This window comes from Miniopterus natalensis, chromosome 2 (assembly GCF_054644295.1).
Source record: "Miniopterus natalensis isolate mMinNat1 chromosome 2, mMinNat1.hap1, whole genome shotgun sequence".
Classification (NCBI taxonomy): domain Eukaryota; kingdom Metazoa; phylum Chordata; class Mammalia; order Chiroptera; family Miniopteridae; genus Miniopterus; species Miniopterus natalensis.
This window is the reverse complement of record NC_142082.1, coordinates 167,758,278-167,785,511: the sequence shown is the minus strand read 5'-3', so window position 1 is coordinate 167,785,511 and position 27,234 is coordinate 167,758,278. Positions and strand designations below refer to the sequence as shown.

General features: G+C 44.9%; 2 protein-coding genes and 1 non-coding gene across 7 annotated transcripts in view; all 3 read right to left on the bottom strand.

Moving 5' to 3' along the window:
• Window positions 1–288: 288 nt before the first annotated feature.
• Window positions 289–9,803, bottom strand: NOP2 (NOP2 nucleolar protein). Its single transcript, XM_016221807.2, has 16 exons — window positions 9,366–9,803; window positions 8,996–9,105; window positions 7,918–7,963; window positions 7,650–7,738; window positions 7,232–7,473; window positions 5,426–5,481; window positions 5,144–5,304; window positions 4,846–5,045; window positions 4,614–4,703; window positions 3,634–3,721; window positions 3,417–3,557; window positions 2,717–2,856; window positions 2,479–2,568; window positions 2,219–2,341; window positions 1,872–2,100; window positions 289–1,085 (listed from the first exon to the last, which is right to left on the bottom strand). The coding sequence occupies exons 2-16, from the start codon at window positions 9,099–9,101 to the stop codon at window positions 412–414; spliced, it is 2,475 nt and encodes an 824-aa protein (XP_016077293.2). The 5' UTR covers window positions 9,102–9,105; window positions 9,366–9,803; the 3' UTR covers window positions 289–411.
• Window positions 9,804–10,379: 576 nt separating this feature from the next.
• CHD4 (chromodomain helicase DNA binding protein 4) overlaps window positions 10,380–27,234 on the bottom strand; it is a 28,578-nt gene continuing 11,723 nt past the window's right edge. For 3 of the 5 annotated variants that reach the window (XM_016221806.2, XM_016221802.2, XM_016221805.2), the window contains 21 exons: window positions 26,914–27,055; window positions 26,691–26,822; window positions 26,459–26,576; window positions 24,001–24,125; window positions 23,469–23,706; window positions 23,129–23,304; window positions 19,463–19,643; window positions 19,292–19,378; window positions 19,113–19,201; window positions 18,877–19,010; window positions 18,414–18,558; window positions 18,135–18,300; window positions 17,776–17,873; window positions 17,555–17,684; window positions 17,218–17,289; window positions 16,784–16,921; window positions 16,421–16,529; window positions 16,177–16,309; window positions 12,297–12,492; window positions 11,174–11,337; window positions 10,380–11,000 (listed from right to left, as the gene is read on the bottom strand). In XM_016221806.2, the coding sequence (XP_016077292.1) occupies window positions 10,983–11,000; window positions 11,174–11,337; window positions 12,297–12,492; window positions 16,177–16,309; window positions 16,421–16,529; window positions 16,784–16,921; window positions 17,218–17,289; window positions 17,555–17,684; window positions 17,776–17,873; window positions 18,135–18,300; window positions 18,414–18,558; window positions 18,877–19,010; window positions 19,113–19,201; window positions 19,292–19,378; window positions 19,463–19,643; window positions 23,129–23,304; window positions 23,469–23,706; window positions 24,001–24,125; window positions 26,459–26,576; window positions 26,691–26,822; window positions 26,914–27,055 (2,791 nt within the window). In that variant the 3' untranslated portion in view covers window positions 10,380–10,982. Of the gene's footprint in view, window positions 11,001–11,173; window positions 11,338–12,296; window positions 12,493–16,176; window positions 16,310–16,420; window positions 16,530–16,783; window positions 16,922–17,217; window positions 17,290–17,554; window positions 17,685–17,775; window positions 17,874–18,134; window positions 18,301–18,413; window positions 18,559–18,876; window positions 19,011–19,112; window positions 19,202–19,291; window positions 19,644–23,128; window positions 23,305–23,468; window positions 23,707–24,000; window positions 24,126–26,458; window positions 26,577–26,690; window positions 26,823–26,913; window positions 27,056–27,234 lie in introns of all 5 variants that reach the window. The other 2 variants (XM_016221803.2, XM_016221801.2) reach the window with 2 other exon arrangements.
• On the bottom strand, window positions 17,955–18,094 carry LOC148093919 (small Cajal body-specific RNA 11). The gene has a single exon (XR_015714158.1).

Here is a 27,234-nt window from a genome sequence, read left to right as displayed (position 1 = left end):
GGAGGCAGAAAATCTAGGTCCTCCAGTATGCCATGGGTGCTGGCGGCAGGAAGCCCATCTTCCCTACACCCCTATTGCCCTCCTCTCCTCCCAACACCCTATCTCTAACTCTTAGACTTTCCTTCCCTAGATCCCTGGAGTCCCAGGGATCCCAAGAACCTAAAACTGACCTGATTTCTCAGTATACCACTGTTCCCTCCCTTAAGAGAATCCCTGACCCACCCTCCCAGCTCTGCCTTTAAAACAGCAAAGCCAGTACCCAGTCCCCTCAAAAAAAAACACAGTGACCAGAGATTGTAAAATGTATATTAAAATTCATATGCACAGTAGGAAAGCCATCCTCACAGAGGTAAGAGTTCCAACCCAGTGACAATAGCAAGGAGTCACCCCCATCTAGTTTCAACCATCCATCTAAGACAGCAGTGGCTGGCTGCTGGCTCTGGACTGAGATTTTCTCCTCTTTGCTGGTGGGGGCCCATTGGTACCAAGGGGGGACATGGTAGGAGTCTTAGGTTCCTTGAGGGTGCCACTCTGTTTCTGGAAGGCAGCTTTCTTGGAAGGCTTCTGTGGCACCTGCTGCTTTCCCTTCTCAGCCCCCTGAGAAGAGCCAAGGGGTTGAACACAGTTCTCAGGCTTCTGAGTGGCCTGAGTCCTGGAAAGGGACAGCCCAGGGGGTATCTCTGTATCCATGCCCTTGAGAGGAGCACTCTGCTTCCAGAAGGCAACTTTCTTGGAAGACTGCAGTTTAGGTGACTGTTGCTTTAGTTTCCCAGTCACCTTTGGTTTCCTGATCACTTCAGCCTTTTTAGCTAGCTGACTGCTATCCTGGAGCTTGGAGGGGGCTTGGGCCTTTGCGATAGAGGGTATGGTAGACAATTCAGAGTCTGCCCCTTTGCGAATACCATTCTGCTTCGGAAAGAAGGCCTTCTTGGGATGTTGCCGTTTCTGCAAGTGCTGCTCTACTTTCACAGCCCCTTTGGCCTTCTTGGTAGGCTGGTTGCTGCTCTCAGGCTTGGGGGTCACTTGTCCTCTCAGGTCAGGCAAGTCTGGATTTGTAGGGGTGGATGTTGCAGAATTTCCTGGGGCTAAAATGAAACAGGTTGTTTGAGAAAAAGAACCTCATCACTGGGTATTGATCATCAGTGGTGGAGACACGAAGAGGCATTAAAATAAGGAAACTGCCTGGGTACTATCTCTTGGCCAAGTGCTCCACATAATTGGAACAGTGCCTTAGAGCAGATTACCTGGATTCGCGTATCACCTGGCCTTCACTCAAGTCATATTTGAACCTTGCATTAAAGAGAGGGGATCACTTGGACCAAAAAGTTTTTAGAGGAAGCTGTACCCCCTTGAGGACAGCAGGTAGCACGACACCCTAAACCCAGGTTATATCCCAGCATGCAGAGCTCTAAGCCTGTTTCAGAAAACCCCACCCTTCCCCTTGAATCCAGGACAGACTCCTCAAGATGGCTGAGAAAACAATCTGTAATTAGTGTGATGGCCTCAGAGAACAGACAGTTCTGAGAAGTTTTATTGCCAACCCAGTGCTGACAATGCTGGACCAGCAGAAGTCCATTACCAGTAAGGCAACCCTGGGCCAAGAAGGAAGAGAAACCACAACCCACAATGGGAACACATTTAGTGCCAAACAAGTGCAACCACTTGGTAGAATAAAGGAAAAGGCCCCCATCCACAGGAGCACGCTAACTCCAATGGGGTCCAGGCTCAGGAATAAGTCTAGTTGGGATGAAAGGGGTCTCTTATCCAAGCAGGCAAAGGCTATGATAAGGGCAGCAGAAATCCTTCCCTTCCCGTCACACTATAAAGACTCTTAAAAGGCAGAAAAAGCAAAGGCAGTGATGATCACTCACCTGTTTGGGACTGGGGAATAGAATTGGAGAATTTCTTAAATTTGGCAATAAAGAAACCATCCATATTGTGCGTGTGAGGGTAGAAGCGGCGGGTGGAACGCAGAGTGGGGTGGAAGCGCCTTTCTCGAAAGCGGGTAAAGCCCTCCTGGCCGAAGTCGAGACCTGTGGGCACCAGCCGCACATTCCTCTTTTTCAGGGCATAGTCTACCACCCACTCGTTCTCTTCCACCTGGGTATGTGGGGGAGACAAAGATGGAAAGAAGAGCAGAGCTGAAGCTGAAAAGAGCTCTAAATGGCAAATAGTCTCCCAGCCCTGCCCTCCTGCTCTGCCACGGCAGAGGCCTCACCATGATGGAACAGGTGCAGTAGACAAGGTAGCCTCCTGTCTTGGAGGTGGCATTGACAGAGTCAATAGCACTCAGGAGCAACTCCTTCTGAAGGTGAGCACAGCGCAGAATGTCCTTCTCATCCTGTCCCAGGACAGAGACCCAAGGGTGTCAGAATTTCAAAAGGCAGCCTGAGGAAGAGGACATTCCACCTCCCATTCAGGCTCTGCAAGACCCAGCCAAGACCTCTCAGCTACCCCACCCCCACCCCAGCTCCTTACCTTGTTAGTCTTCACAGCTGGGTCCTTAGAGATGACCCCAGTGCCACTGCAGGGAGCATCCAGCAGTACTCGGTCAAAGCCCCCCACCACCTGGGGAAAAAGGGTAAGTTAATCACCTTTTTTAGTCACCAATACTGCACCATTTATTTCTAGACGCAAGTCTAAACATTCTGATGTCAGGAAGGAGGCAGGTGAACTGGAGGACACCTCAGGAGAGATGCACAGAAGGGAGTCCCACCTTGGGGAACTGACGCCCATCATAGTGGCTGATAATGGTGTTGGTGACTCCCAGACGGTGCAGGTTACCCACAACACTCTTGAGCCGCTCGGCATTGGCATCATTGGCAAGGATCACACCTGTGTTCTTCATCAGCTGGGCTGAGGGGAGGGAGGATACAGTGCTCAGCAGTCAGCTCCTCGGCCCCCACACTTGCTAGTCACACTCCAGCCCAGGAATCCACAGATGAAGTCTCAGCACCTCAAGGCAAACTTCACTCCCAACAAGCCCTGCTCCTCACTGCCTATGGCATGGGTCTCCCCTGTCTGTATTGGGTCAACACTGGTTTTTCCACTGTTACTGAACATCTCTCTGGTCCTACAGACTAAGTGACTTAAGTGGTAACAGCTTAATCAAAAATGGTTACAACTAATTATTATGCCAAGGACCTCTATATGCATATCTCAACCCTTACAACCCAAGCATAATATAACAGCCAATCCAAGCAATTACCACCCCATTTTACAAGTGACAAAAGAAAATTAGAGGTACTAAGGGGTACCCACAGGGCTAGAACTCAGGCCAACTCCAGAGCCTGTGCTGCTCACCACTCTGCTAGCTGTCTGTGCACTGTTTCCTGAGCACTAGTAAGTTACCAACCCCATCTACTTTCAAAAGTAGAGACCCAAATAAATCCTACCCCTGCCTGCATTTCTTGTACCTATGTAGCTGGTCTTTCCTCCAGGGGCACAACACATGTCCAGAATCCGCTCATGTTCCTGGGGTGCCAAGGCCATGACAGGTAACATGCTGGAGGCTCCCTGTAGCATATAGTGCCCAGCCAGGTACTCGGGAGTAGCACCTGTGGAGGAGGACCCATTTGTGACATGCTGGAACAAGGGCAGGGGAAGAAGGACTACTGAGCAGGAAACACTCACCAATGGGCACTGAGGAATCATATACCACTAGTCCAGTCTTTGACCACTTGCCCAAGGGATCTAGGTTAACCCCACGATTGATTAGTGCCTAAAGGTATGAAGAATGAAGATTTTTAAAGCCTCATAGGTTACTATACCCAGAAAACAGATGGAGATATGAAAACCTGGTCCTATCAGGAAGTCTGTAGCAGAACTCTTAGAGCTCTTAGAACACAATCACCACAGACTCACTGACTACAATTTCTTCTCTCACATCCCATCCCATCCCATCCCATCCCACCCCATCCCATCCCATCCCACCCCATCCCACCCCACCCCACCCCACCCCACCCCACCCCACCCCCTAGTGTCCTTCTCCTTAGCCTTGGTTCTAACTCAAGGTCTGAACTCCATTCTAGTGAAGCAGACTGCACCAGCTCCTGCTATTTCCTAGAAGGGGACACCAATTTTCCAAGAGGTTTAGAACCCCTTACCATACTAAAATTCAATTCTATTGACTAGAGCACATTAAAGATAATTATCAGGTTATCTTCATACCAGGAGATACAAAACACACAGGTAAACTGGACTTTAGAAACAGGGGTCTTTAACCTGGGGTCCTTGAGCCCTTGGAAACAATGAGCTTGAAACACTGTACATATGTGCTGGGTCTCTTTCTGGGGGGCAGGAATCAGTTTCATCAGCTTCTCAATGATCTAACAAGCAGACAACTCCTTCCCATTCCTGAGGTAGCACTTTTATCCTGATTCAGATGTCTCAAATGTCCCAGGGAACAGAGGCTAAAGGGACAAGTATCCTACTTCACAGAGGTCCTAGGCCCTGAGTCAGACCCAGTATGACACCAGGCCTACAAAAGTTTGCCTCCTGGAATCATGCTTGTACCAACAACCTATACCAGTCAGGGTGGGATAGGGGAGTCTTGTGGTTAACAGAAGTCAGTACCTCCCAGAGACAAGAAAATCTCAAAACCCACCCCTCACCTGAGCAAGGTCTCGGCGCCGGGTTTTCAAGGTGTTGGTCCTGAGGGTGATGGGACGAGGCACCTCATTAGCTTCTAAGAACTCCACCAGCTGGGAAAGCAAGACGGCAAGGAGCAAGTCAGACTGGCCTATCTCAGCCAGAATTGAACAAGAGAGCTGACTGCCTTCCTTACACAGGGTAAGAAGGTGACAAAGGGAAAGCAGGAGGAGCATTAGACTGGCAATTCAGTACCTCAGACAGAGGGAAGAGGTCCATGAGCTTGCCAAGCAGAAAGTCTCCATAGGAGTAATAAGTAGCCAGATCCCGCTGAAGCCGGTGCAGATATTCAGCTCGAGACCGACCTTCTTCCCGCTGGGTCCCAAAATCACGCAGCACTCCCACTATATCTTGGATGCGCTTGTGAACTCGTTGCAAGTCTAGAGCCTGGGCATGTGGACCTGTTCAGGAACTGTTTCATAAAGTCCCAGGGCCTGGAAATCCCCTCCAGTAAGCACCCTCCCCTACGCCTCACCCTTCACTGAAAGGATATCCTGCTCCCTCTCCCCAGCAGGGGGCAGCACAAAGGGCTCCTCCTCATCCAGGTTGATCTGTAGGCCCCCATCTGTCTCATCATCCTTTTGGGGGCCTGACTCAGGAGACACTTTCTCTTCTTCTTCCTCCTCATCAGTCTCCTCCTCACTCCACTGGCCCCTAGAAACAGGTCCAGGAAGAGAGTGATTCACAGATCAAAACAGTCACCTCTTCTTTTTCACCATTTCCTTTATCACAGCTGCTAGCTATACTCCAGCCTAAACAGTTTCTAAAGACTCACCCAGCAACAGCTTCTTGGGCTTTCTGCTTCTGAGCAGCCCTTTCAATGGGCAGCAACTAAAAAAAGAGACAAAGGGCTGGTGATGCAAAGCTTGCCCTCCCACCAACCCACAAGCACTCTGTATCTCTGTATTTTATTTTTTCCTAAATACAAATGTCATACTTGTTTTCAGAAAGAAACACCCCAAAGAAGCGAATTTAAGACTGGCACAATATTGACCACTGTAGAAACTAAGTGATAGATTCAAAGGGCTCATTATACTTTTCTATCTACTTCTGCATTCCCCTTTCCGTTACGTTTAAAATGTGCGCACACCCATATGTACAAAGGGAGGACAGAAACTGCCCTTGGGCATCCTTCCTGCCATATTTTCTTCCAGACTTACTTTTTTTTTTTTTTTTAAATATGTCTTTATTGATTTTAGAGAGAGAGAGAGAGATAGAAACATGAATGATGAGAGAGTCATTGATCAGCTGCCTCCTGCACGCCCCCGACTGGGGATGGAGCCCGCAACCAGGGCATGTACCCTGACCGGGAATCGAACCGCAATCTCCTGGATCCTAGGTCGTTGCACAACCACTGAGCCACGCCCAAGTGGGCTTTTTTTTTTTTTTTTTTTTTTTAAAAAGGGAATCTGTGTAAGAGTTCATTTGAGCCAAAATTGACAATTGCTGGAGAAGCAAGATCTCAAATGCTCCCTACTCTACTTTTCACAGTTAAAAAATTACAATGCATTTCCAAATTTGTTTCTTGCCTTTGTTTTCTCATTCACAGATCATAGGCATATTCAAACACAATGGCCAAACTTTAATTTAGTGTATGAATGAACCATAATTACTTATGCCTCTTAGGTACTTGGGAATTTTCCAGAGTTTTTGGCATTAGAGTCCACAGAGTGCCTGCAATCTCATAATAGGAGCTCTAAAGAGAGAAGGGGGCTGTGGGAGAGGGATGCAAATGGGAACTCTCTTTTTTTTTTTAATTGATTTTTAGAGAGAGAGAAGGGAGAGGGAAGGAAGAGAGGGAGTGGGGGGGAGGGAGATGGATTGAGAGAGTGAAGTATCTTTCGGTGCATGGGATGCCACCCAACCGAGCCACACCAGGGCCTTTTTATTTTATACAACTCTATATTACTTAAAACTTTTTAATAACACACCCACATACTAACTGTGGAATATATAAGTAACTTCTTACACCTCAGTAAATAAATCTGTTCACATTCTGAATCATCTTCCTAAATAGAATTACTAGGTAAAGAAAGTTTCTAGCCCTGGCCCATGTGGGTCAGTTGGTTAGGCATTGTCCCATGCACCAAAAGGTTGCCAGTTCGATTCCCAGTCAGGGCACATGCCCAGGGTTTTTGGTTCGATCCCCAGTAGGGGGTATACAAGAGGCAGCAGACTAACATTTCACTCTCACATAAGATGTTCCTCTGTCTCCTTCTCCCTTCCTTTCTCTCTAAAAATCAATAAAAAAAGATCTTTTAAAAAAAAAAAAGAGAGTTTCTACAGTTCTCAGCAAATGCTTTATTAAAAAAATGTGTGTGCATTTCTATTCCCATCAGTGGGGTGTTAAGTGTCCACCTTACCACATCCTTGTCAGCATTGAGATTCTCATATTTTAAAGTGCTCCATCAAACAGCTCACTTAAACTTGCAGGTGCCCCAAAAAGCCATAAGGTGATAGGAAAACAGTGATGGAACACTAAAATCCCTTTTCTCTACTCAGGGTTATCCCCATCTCAAGGATGTGGAAAGACTCTAAAATGCAAGGATCCTTTCCTGAACGTCCAGAGAAATAAACTCACCTCCTCTTCACCTTCATCCTCCGAGCTGGAGTCTGCTCCATAGTCATCTACCATATCTGCATCACTGTCCTCAGAGCCCCAGAGGTCCCCCTGGTTTACCACACCATCCTCTTCGGAGTCTTCCTCTTCCTCTTCCTCCTCACTGCTATGGGCTGGTGCTGGGCGCTTCTTGCCTTGAGCAGTGTTAAATAAGGACTGGGCTCCCTTCTTACCAGGTGTATGGAGAGTTCCTGCAAAGATCCCTAAGGGTTTGAAGAATCCTGCACCAATGGCAGCCACGCACTGATGGAGCCTGTACTATCTACCCCCAAGAATGTCCTTTGACTGTTCCTTTCACTCCAGAAAAGATCAACCAACCCTTCCCTACCCAGGACCCACAGGACTCTTCACGTAGCACCCAGCTCCTATTTTCACTGACCTTTTGATAGCTTTCCAGGCAATGGTTTGGCCCCAGGACACTTAATCATCTCAGCGGCTTCAGCAGAGCCCAACCTCCTCTTGGCTGCCCTGAAAATATGTAAGGAGTGAGAAAAATAGAACATACCTCCAGGTTCTGCCATTTCCCATCACAAGGAAATGTGATAGTCCCCAAAGAGCCCTTTTCATCAGCATGATCACATGGGATCATGTGGCTGAAGATAAACAGTACCAATTTAATCTACGTAAGTCTGAACATCCACACTCACCTCTTTCGAGCACGACTAGACAGCCTTTTGGAATTTTCATCACCAGCTGTAAGAGAGAGGGAGAGAAGAGGAGAGAGAAAAAGAGAACAGGAAGTTACAGGGGAAATAAAGAGCAAGGGGGGAGGAAATAAAAGTGGGGAAAGAGTTAGTACACTAATGAAAGGATTCTAATTCATTCCACAGTGCTTTACCAGGAGCTGGATTAAAAATGTAAAGGAGATGATCTCCACCTAGTTGTTCAGCAACCAAATCCAAACAGGACCTCTGTCCAGACTTCTGATTTCAATAAATAGCACCATCACCATTCTGATAACAGGATGAAAAGTTACTTTTTCTTCTGCCCTTTCCTATACTCTCAATTTAACTGGTTACCAGTTACTGAGCAGATTTTACCTTTACAACTGCTGTTTTTCATACATTCTCCAAGAAATAAAAGGTTTAAATCTCAGCCCTGCCATTTAGTAACTGTATGCAAATAATCTCTCAACATTCATTTCCTTAACAGTGCCTTTCTCACAGGGCACTAAGAGAATGAAGCAATACAATGTGTCCAAAGGGTTCAGTATAATGTTTAGCTCAATAAACTGCATCTTTTCTCCAATGTGCAATGCAAACTACCTGCTGACTCTTGTCTCCCACCCTTCTTCCATGCAGTAGACTACTCACCATGTAGGAACCAGATTTGTGCACTCCCATCTCCATCCCCTCCACAATGCAGTTCCCAGTGACTGGCCTGTCCCTTTCCCAAATTCCACTTGCTAAAATGTACCCATTCCCAAGACCCAGGTTCTTAAAATCAAATCTAAGTTCTCTAACTGCATGGGATCTCCCCTTCTTTTGAACTCCTTCAATGTTAAACCACACCTCTCCTTGTTATGGATACTTGTGTCCTTGTCACATTTTCCCTAAGTTCTACACGCTGATGACAGTGTTCCATTCATACTTATTCCTAATAACTCATACAGAAAAAATTCCACTTCAACAGAACGTAGAGACTAAAAAAACTGAGGGGGTTATGAATATAGATGAAAAAAACGGCGTAAAACCTGGAGAATCAGAAGGCATGCCTGATCCTCACCTGCAGGCAAGAATTTGGCGAGTTCAGTCTCAGCACCCTTCTGTTTTCGGGCCTTTCGGCCCGGCCCGCGCTTCTCCTTCTTGGTAGGGTCCAACTTGCGCCCCATGGTACTGGGGGGGAAAAATTAGTGAGTCGCGCGTGTTGGAAAGGGAAGGCAGACCGCAGACTGTATCAGAGTGGGAAAGGGCATCGCCTTCACCACAACCTCGATTCAGCACCCCCAACAGCCCCTGGAGGTCTGACCAAACTCCATTCCAGGACGAGACCCGGACTCCACGCCATTTGTACAGCGTTCCCCTCCTCATGCCCCAGCCCAGGTCAGTGCTCCCTCCCCCGACTTCTTCCAGAACCCCCCGAATCCTCGGCTCACCTGAAAGCGGGACCAGGCCCCCGACGCTCCCTCGGTAACAGGAGCAGCAACCCACGTGCAGTCTGAGACTACAGTTCCGATGCCACCCTCCTAGGAAACGTTTTACGTAAGCGCACGGAGCGCGCACGCCTCATGGCCCCGCCTCTTCCGGCCGACAGCGGAACCCAGAACGTACTGGCGCCTAGGAACGTGCGCCGGCAAGTCAGCGGTGCGGCCGGGGAAAATTCGGAGGCGGACCGCTCTACCCCTCCTCGCGGAGACGGCAACGGGGGCGGGGCCGTTTTCAGCTTCCCCGCCCTTCCCTCATGGCCTTGGCGTTTCGCCTCACTGCAGATTTCTGTAGGGAAAACCGGTACCTCAGAGCCTCACCTCAAACCAAGGCGTAATAGCGGGGCCCTCCTCCTGGTACCCTCCACCCTTTCTCCAGTCTCAAGATCATGGAACCTCGAACCCTTACCTACTCGCAACCCTTTGATTAGGAAACCCCCTTCCTTGATCCCACAGACCCCTGTTCAGACTGTCAGGTACGGTTTCTCTGCTTAGGTTCACAACTGGAGATCAGGAGCACATCTTGCATCCTGACTTCACACAGTGAGCAAGAAAAAAGTATTTCAGTCTTCCTTCTAATAGTAAGATAATGCTTAGTAGCTGTTAAAAACTGTTCCAAGTACTTTACTGGAAGGACTTATTTTCCTATGAGGAAGCTACCTTTATTTTATACATGAGGAATCTAGAGCCCAGAAAAGTGAACTTCCTTAAAGTCACACAGCCATTAAATGGTAGTACAGAGTATGAACCCAGGTTGTTGTGGAGCCTCTCATTTTCCACAAGAGGAAAATGAGCCATCTTCCTTGGTCCGGAGCACACAGGGCAAGGGCACATGCACACACACATGACAGATCTTTTGTCAACTATCAGAACATAAGGAAACGTTATTTTCCAACTACACATTTCCAGGATTCCCGTCATACACATTCATCCACCTGCACCTACACCCACACTGAACCAGAGCACTAAAATACAAGGAAACTTTTATTTTCAATTTTCAAGAAATTTTGCTGTGGTTTTTATGCTTTTGGTTCTTTTCCTTTTTTTTTTTTTTCTTTTTTTCCACTTTATTTCATTCTAGCCGTGGCTGGAGCCGCTGGGTTCCTGGTATTAAAAAGATGCCAACAGAGGTAGCTGTGTCTCACCCAGGGGCCCAGCCCACTCTGAATACCCCAAAAAAGGACAAAAGAAAACACAAAATAAATCAACAAAATAAAACCAAAAGAACGAAGAAATTCAGATCGTTTTCTTCAAGCCCGGCAGGAACCCACAACAGTTTGTGTGTAACAGACGTTACAGTGGGGAAAGCCAGGGCCCAGAAGAAGGCCAGCTAGCCCGCCAGCTCCCTGCAGACGGCGCCGGCGCTACTGCTGCATGTCTCTCCAGTAGGAAGGGCACCACTGCCCCTCACTCCCTCCCCTCCCCAGTACACCGGGGACTGTTCCTTTACAACATGGAAGATGGGCAGAAGGAAGGAGAGGGTCTCTCAGGCCCCCAGGGTAGAAGCTGGGCAAGGGAAAGTGAGGAAGGTCACTGCTCAGCGGTGAAGGTGGTTATCAGTCTGTATCTTCACTGCTGCTGAGCTACCTGTAGCAAAAGAGAGTCATGAAGTCAGAATTCCAGACCACAGGTATTCACCAGATCCCAAGAGAACTCCCTGGTTAAGTCAGCCCCACCTGCCCATTTAGGGACACAGAGCGAAAGTTACACGTTCCAGAAAGGCTCCGCTGGAACAAGGGGACAGAAAAAAATGATCCTACCTGCTGTGGAGTAGGTTCAGGTGCTCGGTTTGCCAGGCGGCTGAGAATGTTACGCTCTGACATCTGTAGCCTCACAGCGACTGGGGGAATTCGGGCAATAGTAGCTGGAAGTCGAGTCACATCAGCTTTCATGTCACTCAGCAGTTCTTCTAGCTGTTTCAGAACTGTACAAGGAGGGGGGGAGGGTGAGTTGTGGCGGTCAAGACCATGATTCTTCTTACCACAGTGGACCTGTGCGCTGCCCATGACTTCTCAACGACCAAGTAACTGATGTGCTAGAGTGTTGAATTGTCCGTTATCAGAGTCACCTGACCTGTCTACCATGTTCAAATTCCTATTCCTCAATATTTCAGTTCCAGCTGTCCATGATTCTATGCCTTTCTTCAGATTTTATTTTTCAATTACAGTTGACATTCAATATTATTTTATATTAGTTTCAGGTGCACAGCATAGTGGTTGACAATCATATCCTTTCAAAAGAGATCCTCTGATAAGTCTAGTTACCGACCTGACACCATACAGTCATACAATATTAATGACAATATTCCCTATGCTGTACTTTACATCCCCCTATTTTGTATCTATGCCTTTTAAAGTCACCTAACCCTCACTGTCCTTTGCTCCCTATTGTTTCTATTTCCTCTACTTCTTGAGAAGCTTATTCCTATTGTTTCTTTTCTCATCTTTCCTCTCCACCTTTTGGAGCTGTCTCCTCCTCCATTATTTATACCTTCTTTTTCTCATTTCACTTTCCACCTCCCTCACAGTGTTTTAACTTTAATTAGAAATAAATGTTGAAAGGGGTCTAGAATTTACTGGGATCTTAAATCACCTGAAGTTACCTCTATAAAGTATCCCAGATGACACTATTTTATTCTCCTTTGCTTTCCACCTCCAAGAACTTGAATATATTAAAGAGTTAAAGAGGCAATGAACTAGTGTCCTTGATTGCCTCTAACATAATAGCTTCCCAAGGAGGAAGGCACAGACCTGTAGCACATCTTAAGCTCCCAGACAAAGGGGTTCTGAAAAAGGTTTTGGAAACAGGGAGTAAATGTGTATTGGGGAGGGGCAGAGGAGGAAGGACTCTGAGTCAGCAGGAGGCAGGGGAGCCACTGGCTACCTTTGTGCAGGACCGCATTGGCAGGCTTGTTTCCTGCCATTGACTCCTTGGACAGGTGCTGATGACTCTCTGCCAAACACTCCACCTCAGCAAAGCGCGTATTTAGGGCCATGGAAGGGTGAGAAGGGTCCTCTGACATGTTCAGGTAAGCTGCCCGCCGCAGCTGTTCCTCAATCACCAGGGCTTGCTCTAGAAGCTGGACAAAGGATAAAGAGGAACAGAAGTTGGAGTGACACTCATTTTGCTTATTTCTGACGGGCCTCTCAGAACCTATAATCTTATGGAGGACTGCTCCCCTACACCCAGTTCACCACTGCATTACTTGTTTTTTACTCCCTTTTGGGAAGTCCGTGCTTTTAAAACTCTACCCTTTATTGCTTCGCTCTTATACAAAAATGATAAAAACGCTATCTAGAAAATACAGAATGTATAAAGAATTAAAATCACACCTGGCCAGTATGGTTCAGCGGTTGAGTGTCAACCTACGATCCAGGAGGTTGTGGTTCGATTCCTGGTCAGGGCACATGCCTGGGTTGGGGCTCAATCCCCAGTGGGGGGCATGCAGGAGGCAGTGGATCTATGACTCATTGTTGATGTTTCTCTCTCTCTCTCCCCCCTCCCTTCCTCTCTCTGAAATCAAGATATATTAAAAAAAAAAAAAAGTTCACAAATAATTCTACCTTCTAGAGACATTAACGTTCTGAGGATTTTCTTTCCATAAATATTTTTAACATAATTGAAACTACATATAAATATCTATATTATGTTTTCAATAAAAGTTACATAGTAAGCATCTTTTATTCTTAACTGAACTTCATAAATGATTCTTAATGGTTGCACAGTAGCCATCCCATGGATATATCTACCATGTGCCATATCATATCACTTAAACTGTTTTACTCTTTAAAATTAGTGTAGCTCAGTTGGTTGGATGTCACTCTGTGCATCGAAAGGTTGCGTGTTCAATTCCCGGTCAGGGCACATGCCCAAGTAGCGGGCTCAATCCCCAGTAGGGGACATGCAGGAGGCAGCCAATCAATGTCTTGCTCTCACATCAATGTTTCTCTCTCTCCCTCTGAAAAAAAAATTAATAAAAAAATTTTTTTTCTGTTGTTTCCTTTGTCTCCATTTTCTCACTCCCTTTCTTCCCTTCACCAATAGGTAACCCCTCTAATATACTTACTGTGTGTCTTTTGGTGGATGTTCTTAAAGATTGTGCACATTTCTAATTTACAGAATGATGTTCTGTATATATAAAATGCTTTCCTTCCTTTCCCCACTACGTATCTTCTTAAAAGTTCCATTTACGTTGTTATATCACACACATTTTGCTGCTTCCAGCTGTTGCTTAGTGCTCCATGATGTGAATCCACATTTTCTCTATCCACAATTCCAATTTCGAACATCTAGGTTGCCTCCAGGCCCCAACACCAAAAATCACACTGCAACAAACTCTTGTACCTGTCGCCTGACGGCGCTGTGTAAAAGTCTTTGAAATATAATCCAAAAGACAGAATATTGACTCAGAACTTATGAGACTTAATTTGTTCAAGTATCCACTGATTCTTAAAAGAGAATCCAATTAGGGGTCAGGAAAAAGGACAGTATGAGGATAATGAGCTGTTGTTTCTCCCACAAGATTTGGCTCCATCAGGGCCTACTAATTTACCTCCAAACAGGTCAAGCATATGCTTTCAATCCATATACCCTATCTCCTTCACCAACTCCCTTCTCCTGCCCCAAACTATGAGTTTTCTCCAGGATCAGCCCTTGGCTTACTGTTCTTTTAAAGCATTCTCCCAAGAGATTTCTCCTCTCCTAGGTCAGCCAGAACCTATATGCAAGTGATTTGATGTTTTTCAGTCCTGCAGATCAAGCACTGATTGTTCTGATTCCATGCATGTATAATGGTCACTCTTTTGATCCTACTTGTTTACAGTGGTGCAGGTACTGGAAGGGTTATTTACTAGTGAGAAACACCAAATGACTTACCTAAAACTGAATTTGTTTCCTACAAACTGTTCCCTTTCCTCACTTTCCTGGTATGACAATGATAATTTAATTTTCTCAGTGACTCAGGCTCAAAGCTTCAGTTATTTTTGGAGTCTTACTCCTTTGCATCTCAAATCCAGTAAGTCAGGGGTCAGCAAACTATGGCCTGGGGGCCAAATCTGGCCTGCTACCTGTTTTGTATGGCCAGAGAGCTACATTTTTAAATGGTTGAAAAGTGAAGATAAGAATAATTTGTGACACTTCATAAAAATTATATTACGTTCAAATTTGAGTGTTGACAAAGTTTTATTGTAACACATTCATGCTTATTTACCACCTATGGCTGCTTTCATACTACCACAGAGTTGAGTACTTGCAACAGAGACCATATGTCCCACAAAGGTTTGCTCACCCCTACAGTAAATCAGTAAATTCCATAAATTCTTTATTTCCTTTACCTTATCCTTTTCATTTTCCACAACGAGCATCATAGTCCAGCCCTTACTACCTCATGACTGCATGATAGTTCTGTAATTTCATGAATGTTGTTTCCATTTCCCTTGGTCATATCGAAACTCTTCACAAACCAATAGCTACCCATTAACTATAGGGTAAAGTCCACACTCTCTTATCTAGTGCCAAAAACCCACCTACTGACCTCTAGCCCTTACTTCTTTCTCTAAACTCCCCCCCTCAAGTGTATTCTATAACCCAACTGGGCTAATATGCTGTTTCCAAACACCCTAAGCTCTGCTGCTGCCTCTATGTCTTTGCCCAACTTAATCGGTTTTAATTCAAACAGCCTTCTGTTTCTATCCAACAATCTCCATATTCCATTCATCAAAACTTAATTCCAATGCCACCTTCCCCATGCAGCCATTTGTGAACTCCCTCCCTGCTCCCCGAATTCCATCTGGAGAACTTTCTTATGGATTCAGCAGTCTCCATCTCAATACCCAAAATGGCATTCACTTAATCCAGGAGTGGGGAACACCCAGCCGGTGGGCCAGAAATCATTTGGTCTGGCCCTGCCAAGGCAACCGCAGGCGAGACTCGAAATTCAATAAATGTAGGAGCTTTTTTCATAGCTAATTATTAAGTTGATAACTTTGTATGGCCTGCAAATGTTGTTATATCCAAATGGCCCTTGGCAGAAAAAAGGTTCCCCACCCTTGAGTCTTAATCACACATTTGCCTCTAAATTGGAAGTGCCTTGTCTTTGTATCCCTGTGCCATTCATTGCTTAGTACATAATGTGTGAGGGTTTATTAGTGTACATTTCTTACTCCCCCAACTGTACTTGGCTTTAGAGCCACATGTCTTAACTTCATGCATGGTATCCCATTTTCCCATTCTGATGGTCTGCACACAAGGTGCCCTCAATACCTATTTGTTAAATTTCTGAGTAAGACTCCCTTCAGTCCTAGGCTTCTGAGCCCCAGTGATTCTGAAAATGGAGCTCCACTGTGCATCTCCTTTTTGCATCCACTCTACCCCTTATCCACAAAGGTGCTCTCAGACCCAGAAAAAATGCCACCAGCCCACTGACACCCCTGCCGCCTCAGAGATCCAATTCAATCCACCTCTGTATCTTTCCTGAACACTTCAACCTACAGTGTTCCCCAACACACGCACTACACTAGTCTACATCATTCATTAGGTAGTCATCTTCAGCCCTTGAACAGCTGGTTAATTTTCAAGTCTGTATGTCTTGATCTTTAACAATGAAGATACTTGGAAACAAAGCTTTTCACGGAATACAAAAGGTTAAGTACACAGGAGAACACAATAAACAGTATGGTTGCATGAACATACTCCCTTCTTTGCAGTTCCTTCTACACTTAAAGGCCTGTCACTCCAACATGGTATTCCTCCCCATCCTGCTCACCTTGAACCTTCGCGCTAGAAACTTATTCTTGATCTCTAAGAAATTGCCACGGTTCATTTCGCCTTTGAAAGGCTCATTGAGGATGGCATAACGTGGGTCATTCTGGATGTCCTGCCACCGGGCATAGCCATGGCTATTGGAAAATTGCTCAGGAAAAACAAAACAAGGAAAGAAAGAAGCTCAATCTGTGAAACCTTCAGAAACCTTAACCAAGAATCACAACCCAGACTCAGGAAAAGGATACTTTATGATGCCAGCCAGTAGCCAGTAGTCATGCCGTCGGTGCCAGATCTCATAAGTCTTCTTGGTGACTGTGGCTGCCCGCTCCTCATTCTGCCAAAGGGAGTGCAACTCTAAAACGGAATTTAGGGAAGGTAGAGGAGAAAAAGAAAGACAAACTTCTGTGAGAATTCAAACTGCTATTTATTCATGTGCCCATGATACCATTTTAACAGTATGCCTGTGGCTAACATGGAACCCAGAAGAATAAGCAATCAGCCTGGCTTTCCTCGTCTAATAAAGGTGCATTTCTGTGCCCTCGTTTCTAACAGCAACCCTAATTTCACCTCAGATCCTTCTAACCCCAGTGGGTCCCTCATTTTCATACCAGTAAAACCACCATCTGCAATGTTGAACATGAAACGTTGTTTAATATTTTTTTTCTGCTTCTCATCATTCAGGTCCTTGGGGGTCTCCCCATTCTGAAGCATCACCTCTTTCTTCTCCTCTTCTTCTTTCTTCTCTTCTACAGGATATGAAGAAAAACGTTAGCTGCACACACTGTGGCCCTTATCCATAGCACTATGTGCTACACGGTATCATCCACCTCCACACCTTTTCCACACGTTTCTCAAACCCAGAAAAGGTGCCAATGGCCCAATGACAACTAAATGTGGGGACAAATGGAGTCTTCACTTGGGATAATGGCTATGTGGGTATAACTAGGAAGGCTGGAGGTTGGAAGGGGAGTGTCCCAGAGATCAAGTCCTTGTTCTAGTTGCAGAGCCCCCTAAAGCAGAGTCAGCTTCTCCAAGCACCCACCTTTGTCCTCCACCACAATGGGGGTCAGGTCTATTGCCGACTTCTCTTCCACCTTCTCCACGTCTGCAACACCTGCAGGGAACAGATCGCACTGAAGAATGTATCTAAAGAAGAATGTCCTCTGCTGTTCCACACTATCCAACTGGAACAACCCTAAACCAAAATCTTTATGATTAAAGTCTTAAAAGATGTCTTAAGTGGGGGGATACCCACAATTTAAATCAAGGGCACAGTGTTCTTCAGTGTGTGACTTCCTCCTGACATCTCTACAGCCTGGCTGGAAGTCCAACAGCAACTGCTTTACACAAGGATCTGTAGTGCTTGAAAATGTAGATACCTTTGGACTCTGTCTCCATAGGTTCCTCTGTCCTCTCCTTCACCTCTGCCTTTTCTACTTTCTCCTCTCCTTCAGGAGGTTCAACAACAACCTTTTCATCCTCTGAGGCAGGAGCAGGGGGCTGTGGACACTTCAAAGGAACAGAGAGAAGTTGAAGCAGATAGGCCAACAATGAAGAGTGGGTTCATCCATCTACCTTTGGTGTGGCATCCATCTCTTACCTCAACGGCGGCCTCAGGTGCTGCAGATTTAATCTCCTTTTCTCCTTCTGCACTCTCTTCTTCTTTGAGGCTATTTTCCTCTATTTTTATCCCATCCTCTGCAACCAATAGAAGACAATTGATTAGGAAGAAGGTCCTAGATTAGAGAGGTCATAACTTCCCAGTCTGTCTTATCATCAATTGTCCTCTCGTGCCTTTAAGAGCCAGCCCTATACTCAGGACGGCCCTCCTAAACTGAGAGGGAAGTTGCTATGTGTCCTGCCAGACTCCCCTGTTAGAACTGAGCACAGGTGAGCAGAGAAAGCATAGGCCAGGACAAGAAGAGAGGGATAGAAATGACAGTACAGCCAGAGACTTACCAGCAGGTGGGGCAGGTGCAGGAGTATTGGGCTGTGTGTCCCCTGGAGTAGAGGGTGTAGGTGTCTTTGGGGAAGGTGACCCTGGCTGGGACATTTTCTTGTTTTCCTCTACTTCAGCGAGTTCAGGCATACTCCAGCGCCCATTAACATGCTCAAACTCCTGAACCTGTAGCAACAAAACAAGATGTTGAAGACTCAATTCCAGCTCTAGGCTCCTTTCCTATCATCCTCCAGTTTCCCCTAGAAACCCTGAACAATGGAGAGAGGCTCAGGGCTTACCTTCTTGCGAATCAAGGACATGACACCAATCCTAGTAAGGACATGCTGGCGAGACAAGCCTTCTCGGGGGACACCATCAGCAAAGGTCTCAGCCCCATCTGCTCCCGGCTCACATAAATGCCGCATAAAGAGAGAGACGTAAGCCCTGTAGTGAAGTAGAGAAACGAGTTAAACAGCGATTATGCCAACTCCACATCAGATTTTTTCCCCATCACCAGCTAAGATATTATCCCAGACAACTATGGCTTTTTCTTGAGGTAAAGCCCATCATCACAGTGAAGACTGGTCTCCAGACCCCATGCCATGCCCCAGATAGGAACACAACTCTATTACTAAGAGCTTCACCTGCCAACCTCATCAGAGAAAACATTCCATTTCCCTGCACAGGTGGACTAATGCTACAGAATGACCAGAGATTAAAAGCCCTTGCATTATGTCAGTCCTATTCCATCTCTCAACTTACTTGAACTCTTTCTCTGATTTGCCTCGAAGATCTCTCACAAGCCACTGGGTGGTAAAAGCATCCTGAGGTGGCATCCCATATCGCATAATTGCATTAAGAAAAGCTTTTCGCTGCCGAGCATTAAAACCAAGTACCTAGGGGCAAAAGGAACGTAGGTGAGAGGGAGCAGGTCCTACTCCACCAAATACCCACTATCAGCACTAACCCACCCTTCCCTAGAATCATACGGTACTTACTTCAATATTCCCACCAACACGGGCCAACAGAGGAGGCAATGGCTTATCTTTATCATTCCGCAGGCCCTTGCGACTGGGCCTGCGGGGAGCTGCAAGAAGAAAAGAATGCATGAGTGATACTGGTAGGGGTATTAGACAAAGCAGAATTTTAACAACCAGCAGAAAGGCCTAGCCCTCACCTTCTGAACGTTCATCAAAGTCTTCATCACCTTCCTCTGAGGCCACTGAATAATCGGACTGGTTGTCGGACTGGTCGTCCTGCCAATCTGGAGGGAGAGAGGGCAGATGAGCGGGGCCCACTGCTCTAGTGGAACGGCCCATGGGTGGGGGGCGGGGCCGGCCACACACACCTCGGTCCTCCTGGGAGCCATCATTGTAGTTGACCTGTTTACGGATTCTTTTTCCTTTGCCCAGATTTCGGGCCAAATCTTCTTGCTGCTGCTCATAATGGTGCCGCAGCAATTTCTCCCAGTAGTCAGGATCCACACTTTCTTCCTGTTTTATGATTTCCCGTTCTACCTCCTCTTCCTCCTGGGACAGAGGGAGGGCCAGGACTCAGGGGTGCTGAAGTCAGCACCACCAGCTACCCCTGGTCCTCACAGTTCCCATTCTGCTAGCTCCTTTTCATGACTGGACTCTGAAATACTTGGTGTGCCTGCTTGGACCTAAGAACTTGAAAGAAACTGAATTGATGCAGCATGGCTCCTCATAATTATGTGTAGATCAGCAATCAACATAACTAAAGAAAAAGGGGATGGAGCCATTATCACAAGAGATGGATGAAGAAATAATGTGCTTTCTTCTATCCTTTATACTGACACATACACAGTTGGGAGACAGTAAATGCAGAAAAGAGGTTAGAGCCTTAGCAAAGCAGAATGGAGCCACTTCTGAAATCCTGCAAAAGATTTTCATAACAGATAAAGTAGAAGGGACATAAGCCCTTCTGTTCTTCTAAACTTCCTAAGTTTACAAACTATGTGCAAGAATTACATATATAGGGTGTCCGAAAAAAAGTATACACACTTTAACAGCTGACAACTCAATTTTCACTCCTTTCCAGGCTTAACTGATTTGAAATAATGGGTAAAGTCAGGCTAAGCTTTAAATAAAACTTATCCTAAAGTGCCACTAGACTTTTTTTTTTATGCGGTTACATAAATTTTATGGTAAACAACCCACAATAGTCGATGAATTGAGGGCACACAAATACTGAACGAAATGATTCTTAATGTTTGCAATTCCACTGCTTCACATTATCAGCAGTGCCTGGACCAGAATGGTCATCAGTTCGAAAACAGGCACTGACCAAAAAAAAGTATTCATTTCTGTAGATCCTTTTAAATTTCGAAAATGAGCTGTGTGTTAATAAACACTTTATAATCATTCAAAGTGTGTATACATTTTGGGGGACACCCTGTATATATCTTATGTCCCTGGAATGTTTATGCTCCTCTGAAAGTCTTGTTACCTTTTCAGACATTTCAGGACCACTAACTGATTCCAAATCCCTTATGTTAGAATTAAACTGCTGCTACTAAGCATAATACTGTAAACAACCTAGTGGGCCCTAGCCAACTTGGCGTCAGCCCTCGGACTGAAGGGCCCCGGGTTCGATTCCAGCCAAGGGTACACACGTACCTCAGTTGCAGGCTTGATCACAGGCCCCGCTTGGGGCATGGGGAGGAGGCAACCAATCAATGTGTCTGTCTCATATCGATGTCTCTCTGTCTTTCTTTCTCTCCCCCCCATTCCACTCTCTCTGAAAAGCAATGGAAAAAATATCCTCAGGTGAGGATTGAAAAAAAACACCACCTAGAGGAGTGGAGGAGGTCAATGGGGGGAAAAAGGGCACATCTGTAATACTTTCAACAATAAAGATAAATTTTTTTAAAAAATATATATTTATTTCAGAGAAAGGAAAGGAGAGGGAGAAAGAGAGACAGAAACATCAATGATGAGAGGGTCATTGATCAAGCCCGCAACCCGGGCATGTGCCCTGACCGGGAATCGAACCCTGATCGCCTGGATCCCAGGTCGATGCTTAACCACTGAGCGATGCCCGGCCGGGCTAAAGATAAATTAAAAAAAAAAAACAAAAAACCTACATGTCCATCAATGTTAAACTAATTAACTAAAAGCTGGAGATTGGGGGTGGGCAAAAATGGGTGAAGGGGGTCAAAAGGTACAAACTTCCAATTATAAAATAAGTAAGTTGTGGGAATGTAATGTACAGTATGGTGAATATAGTTGATGATACTGTACTGCATATTTGAAAGTTGTTAAGAGAGTAGATCTTAAAAGTTCTCAACAGCCCAGCTGGGCGTGGCTCAGTGGTTGAGCATCAACCTAGGATCCAGGAGATCGAAGTTTGATTCCTGGTCAGGGCACATGCCTAGGTTGCCGGCTCGATCCCCAGTCAGGGGCATGCAGGAGGCAGCCAATCTATGACAACTCTCATCATTGATGTTTCTATCTATCTCTCTCCCTCTCCCTTCCTCTCTCTGAAATCAATAAAGATATATTTTTTTTAAAAAAAAAGTTCTCAACACAAGGAAAAAGTAATTATATGGTGACAGAATTTAACTAGATTTATTGTGATCACTTCAATCAAATCATGATGTTGTACATCTGAAACATTACAATATGTCAATTATACCTCAGCTTTTAAAAATAAATAAATTATGGTATTTTAAAACAAGGATATACCATTCAGAAATAAAAAGCTTGGGGAGCTCTTTATGTGCTGACTTAGACTATATCTTCAAGATTTATTAAGTGGGGTCGGGGACGGGAGGGTGGGGGAGAATGAGGAAAAAAGGGAGGACAAGTAATATTTTCAACAATACAGATAAATTTTAAAAGAGATTTATTAAGAAGACAAAAGCAAGGTAGGAAATATCATGTATAAGAAACTACTTTCATGTTTAAAAGGAAAAAAATGTGTGTATATTTCTCTGTGTGTATGTATGGATATATATGTAATTTATATGTAAATAAAATATTTTTAGAAAGATACATAAGAAACTGATATATATCAGTTATCCCCGAGGGAAGGAACTAGGTAGCCAGACAGGGGTGGAAGAGATACCTTTGTATCTTTTAAATCTTGAACCATGTAAATTACTATCTATTCAAAAAATAAAACTTTTAAATATTATAAAGTAAAGAGCAGCCACTAATAAGAGGACCATTTGTATATCTGTGTAATCCTTAGCAGAGGTTACCAATGGGAGGGAGAGTATCACCCCTCCCTTCCCAACCACTCAGCACGGGCTGCCCCAGGCAATCACTTCTGTATGCAGTCACTGCCCTGGCAGAAATGTGGAGCACCTTTAGGAGGGCAGTTTTGATTGAATTCAGTCTAGAGACCTATGTCAGACTTTTCAACCAGTTACACACAACTGAAGTTAGTAGCATCATCTTCAAGAACAAAAATAATAGATACATATCACAAAAACACAGCAAGAGGGATGGTTCTGAGTTGGAAGGATGAGAAAAGATGGTAAAGGCCACCAGGAACCTATGTCAATTCAAAGAACCCTGAGCTGAGTGGTTTAAAGAGAACCAAAGGAGAAAGCAACTTTTTTCATTTTATACCCAACTCTATCATTTGGGGGGGAAAACTATTACAGAAGCCACACATTTTATCACTGTTTTAGTATTTTTCTGTTTTGTTTTATTTTACTTAAAAAGACCAAGAAAAGGGAAGAAAAAAAAAGGGAAAACAATTCTAATGTTTTAAAAAGCACAGGGAGACAGGCTGTCTAGGTATGTATCCTATTTCTTGTCTTTTCTCCAAAGAAACTTGAAATAGCAAACAAAAGTTTATTTGTAGGATTAACAAAATACATAAGAGAAAATGAGATTCTGATAAAGAGCTAATATAACTGTTTAAGTGTGAAATTTGACTGTAGGTTTCCTGATAGCCACAGCAAAGATGAAAATGTGACTAGTCTCAGTTCCAATTTTTGGATCTATTACCAAGCAAAGCACTGCCTTGGACTCATACTCACCCCCATTTCTTCTTCCCGTACCACATACTGGGCCACTTTGAATGAGCTCAAATATTCATTCATGCCCTGCAATTCTGTGTCTTCAGTCTCATCCTGGTTACGGTCCAGCAATCGTTCAATGGCCTTATCATCATAGTGGATAACACTGCTATCCTCTCCCTCTTTGTTGTCTCCTCCTATAAAGAATCAAGGGCCCATACACCCAAAGTCAGCTTCAGCAGCTGCAGAAGAATAAGCAAGTTCCACAGGACGCTAGGTCCAAGTCCCGGGACCCTAGGTATCAAAGATACCCTTTAGAGTGGCCAAGCCCCAAACCAAAACAAGTTCCTGACTAGCTCACCTCCATCTGTGGCTTCATCCTTGAATAATTCCTCAGTGCCAAACTTGAGGATGTCATCAAGCTCCTGTTTGGACATGGATCCAGTCTTGGAGCCCAGCCCAGGCCGAACCACTAGATGCGTCAGCATCATCTTCTTTTTTGCCACCTGCGTGATACGCTCCTCTACTGACGCACGAGTCACAAACCGATAGATCATCACCTTCTTATTTTGCCCGATACGGTGAGCTCTGCTAAAGGCCTGGAGTTGGGCACAGAACAAAGCCAGAAATTGAAGTAACCATATTTTCCTGCTTTCACTCTTGCCTAGACTTCCACATTATAAGCAAAGTTCAGCACCAGGCAAGAGTTGCAGCTTGCCTTTATACAAAACTTCCTTTTGCACCCCTGCCCCCAGACACCATCCTCTAACATGCTACCCAAAATAGGAGCACAGATAACCCAAACTTTCTGGCTTACGATACAGTGACAGACATAAAAAACCTCTATTCACTTGTAATAAGTTACTATATACCAGGCTGCTACCTCTGCTCACCTGAATATCATTATGGGGGTTCCAGTCAGAGTCATAGATAATAACTGTGTCAGCAGTAGCCAAATTGATTCCAAGGCCCCCAGCTCGAGTGGAAAGCAAGAAGCAGAACTGCTGAGCACCCGGTGCTAAGAAAGAAACCAAAATCATCATTAGAAGTGTCTCCTGAATTCCAATTAGTAAAGGTAGAAGGAACGTCAGAAATATGAAACCTCATGAGCCAACACCACAGGAATAATTGTTGTAAGCAAGGTCCACTGATGGATAATGAAATCAGAGTGAAAATTTAAGGAAAAAAAGGGTATCACCACAGTCTCAAATATCAAGATATTTATCAATGACAATGGGGGGGTGTTAACTTTAAAGTGGAGAAACTCAACAGATACCACTTGAACAAGTGGTCAAGGCTACCATCACCAACAATGGGACATTCACATCATCATGTCCTCCCCCACAATATGATGCACTGACAAGGACACAACCTCACTTCTTAGTATTCTTGCCCAAACTCTCTCATCTCAATCTAAACATGAGAAAACTGACAAACCTAAACTTAGACACATCCCACAAATAGTTGACCAGTAATCATCAAAAGTTATCAATGTCGCCCAGCTGGTGTGGCTCAGTGGTTGAGCACTGACCCATGAACCAAGAGATCATCAGTTTGATTCCCGGTCAGGATGCATGCCTGGATTATGGGCTCGATCCCCAGTGGGGGGCATGCAGGAGGCAGTCGATCAATGACTCTCATCATTGATGTTTCTATCTCTCTATCCTTCTCCCCTCCTCTCTCTCTAAAATCAATAGATATTTTTTAAAAAATACAAAAGCATCAATGTCATGAAATAAAAGGAAAGAATGAAGAACTGTCACAGATAGGAAAAGACTCAACAACTTAATCAATGTGGGATCTGGGCTTGGATCCTGAAATAGTAAAAAGACATTAGGGCCCGGCCAGCATGGCTCAGCAGTTGAGCATTGACCCTATGATCCAGGAGATCCTGGTTCGATTCTTGGTCAGGACACATGCCCAGGTTTAGGGCTTGATTCCCAGTAGGGAGTGTGCAGGAAGCAGCTGATCAATGACTCTTATCACTGATGTTTCTGTCTCTCTCTCTCCCTCTCCTTTCCTCTCTGAAATCAATAAAAACATATTTAAGAAAAAAAAGGACACTAGGGGGGAAACTGGTGACATTTCAATTAACGTCTATAGTTTATTTAACAGTATGATACCAGGGCTCATTTCCTGGTTTTAATAATTGTACTGTAGTTATATAAATTGTTATTAGAAGAAACTGGATGAAGAATATACATGAACTCTCTGTGCTATTTTTGCAACTTTCTGTTTGAGTCCAAAATTACTTTTTTAAAAAAAGAAGAGGTAGTGCCCAGCCAGAGTGGCTCAGCTGGTTGAGCGTCGCCCATGCACCAAAATGTTACTGGTTCAACTCCCAGTCAGGGCACATACTTGGATTACACGTTTGGATCCCCAGTTAGAGAGTATATGGAGGTCAACTAATTGATGTTTCTCTCTCAAATCCATGTTTCTCTCTCTCCCCACTTCCTCTCTCTAAGGTGAGGATTAAAAAAACAAAATAGCCCTAGCCAGTTTTGCTCAGCGGTTAGAGCGTTGGCCTGCAGATTGAAAGGTCTGGGTTCGATTCCAGGCAAGGGCACAATACCTCAGTTGCAGGCTTGATCCCGGGCCCCAGTTGGGGCATGTGTGGGAGGCAACCAATCGATGTGTCTCTCTCACATCGATGTTTTTCTCTCTCTCCCCCTTCCACTCTCTCTGAAAAGCAATAGAAAAATATCCTTGGGTAAGGATTAAAAATAATTAATTAATTAATTAGAAATTAAATTAAAAGAAGACGTAGTGGCTACTGAGACAAGTCTGCCACTAACTTGCAATATGCGCTTGGGTAAGTCCTGGGCCATCCTGGGCCTCAAGATACAATGAAGGAGATTAAAGAAAATGTTCTTTCTAGCAAAAGAATGAAGACTTCAAAGAAAAAAAAATCCTACAAATAGTCCAATACATTCTTCCAATCAAGACATTCAGCCCTGGCCGGTTTGGCTCAGTGGTTAGAGCATAGGCCTGCAGACCTAAGGGTCTAGGGTTCAATTCCTGGTCAAGGGCACATTACCTGTGTTGCAAGTTAATTCCCTGCCCCCCATCAGGGTGCGTGAAGGAGGCAACCAATAGATGTATCTCTCTTACATCTCTGTTTCTCTCTCTCTCCTTCTGCCTCCCCTCCACTCTCTCTAAAAAAATCAATCGAAAAAATATTCTCAGGTGAGGATTAACAACAAAAAAGACATTCCAAACATTTACTCTTCCATATCAATTGATAAAGAGGCAAAAGAACTATACAGAAAAGCAAATGCACAAGAACAAGTGATTGGTCCAAAGACACAGTGAAGGAGAATGCCTAGACCCAAACCACTCCTTCCCACATACCATTGAAGCGGTCAATGGCCTCCTGACGCATGTTCCCAGTAATTCCACCATCAATACGTTCATATTTATAACCTTCATGTTCCAAGAAATCCTCTAGCAGGTCCAGCATCTTGGTCATCTGGAAAAGGAGCCCATTTAATTATGGGAAAGTCAGATGAAAATCCCTTCCCTCGTGTCACTGAGGGTTGTCTACTGCTGTCCCCTAAAGCTCCGAGCCCAGTACACATAATACCTGGGAGAAGATGAGTACACGGTGCCCACCCTCCTTAAGGTTCTTGAGCATCTTCTGTAGCAGCAATAATTTCCCAGATGCTCTGATTAGGGCACTGCCATCATACATGCCATTAGGCATCTTAGGGGCTTCCTGAGGAAAGAAGCAAAGAAGAAAAAACATTGAAAGAAAGCCCAACAGAGCAGTTCCAACCCAGGGAGGAACAAGAGGTAGCACAACATACCATTGCAGCCACAGGAAAGAGATACGGGTGGTTGCAGCACTTCTTAAGATCCATCACTACATTCAGTAGAGAGACCTGGTTGCCACCACCTCGAGCATTGAGTGCTTCAAAATTTCGAGTGAGGATGTACTTGTAGTATTTCCTGCATGGGCAAGGGAAGAAGACAAGTAAGACTGAAAATGCAGTCCTAAGATCTGAGATCTTCCTTCCAACATATCTCACTTTGGGACTAAGAAAACCTTACAAGCACTACTACCACCATCATTTTAAATAAGGTATAACTAACTACGTAAGAACCAAGAGCTCCAGATGCCTGGCATC

Coding starts and splice junctions, on each gene's coding strand:
- NOP2 (XM_016221807.2), bottom strand. CDS start 9,101: ATGGGGCGCAAGTTGGACCCTACCAAGAAGGAGAAGCGCGGGCCGGGC. Junction 7,964..8,995: donor CGCCAAATTCTTGCCTGCAG/GTGAGGATCAGG, acceptor TCTCTCTTACAG/CTGGTGATGAAAATTCCAAA. Junction 2,101..2,218: donor ACTGCACCTGTTCCATCATG/GTGAGGCCTCTG, acceptor CCACATACCCAG/GTGGAAGAGAACGAGTGGGT.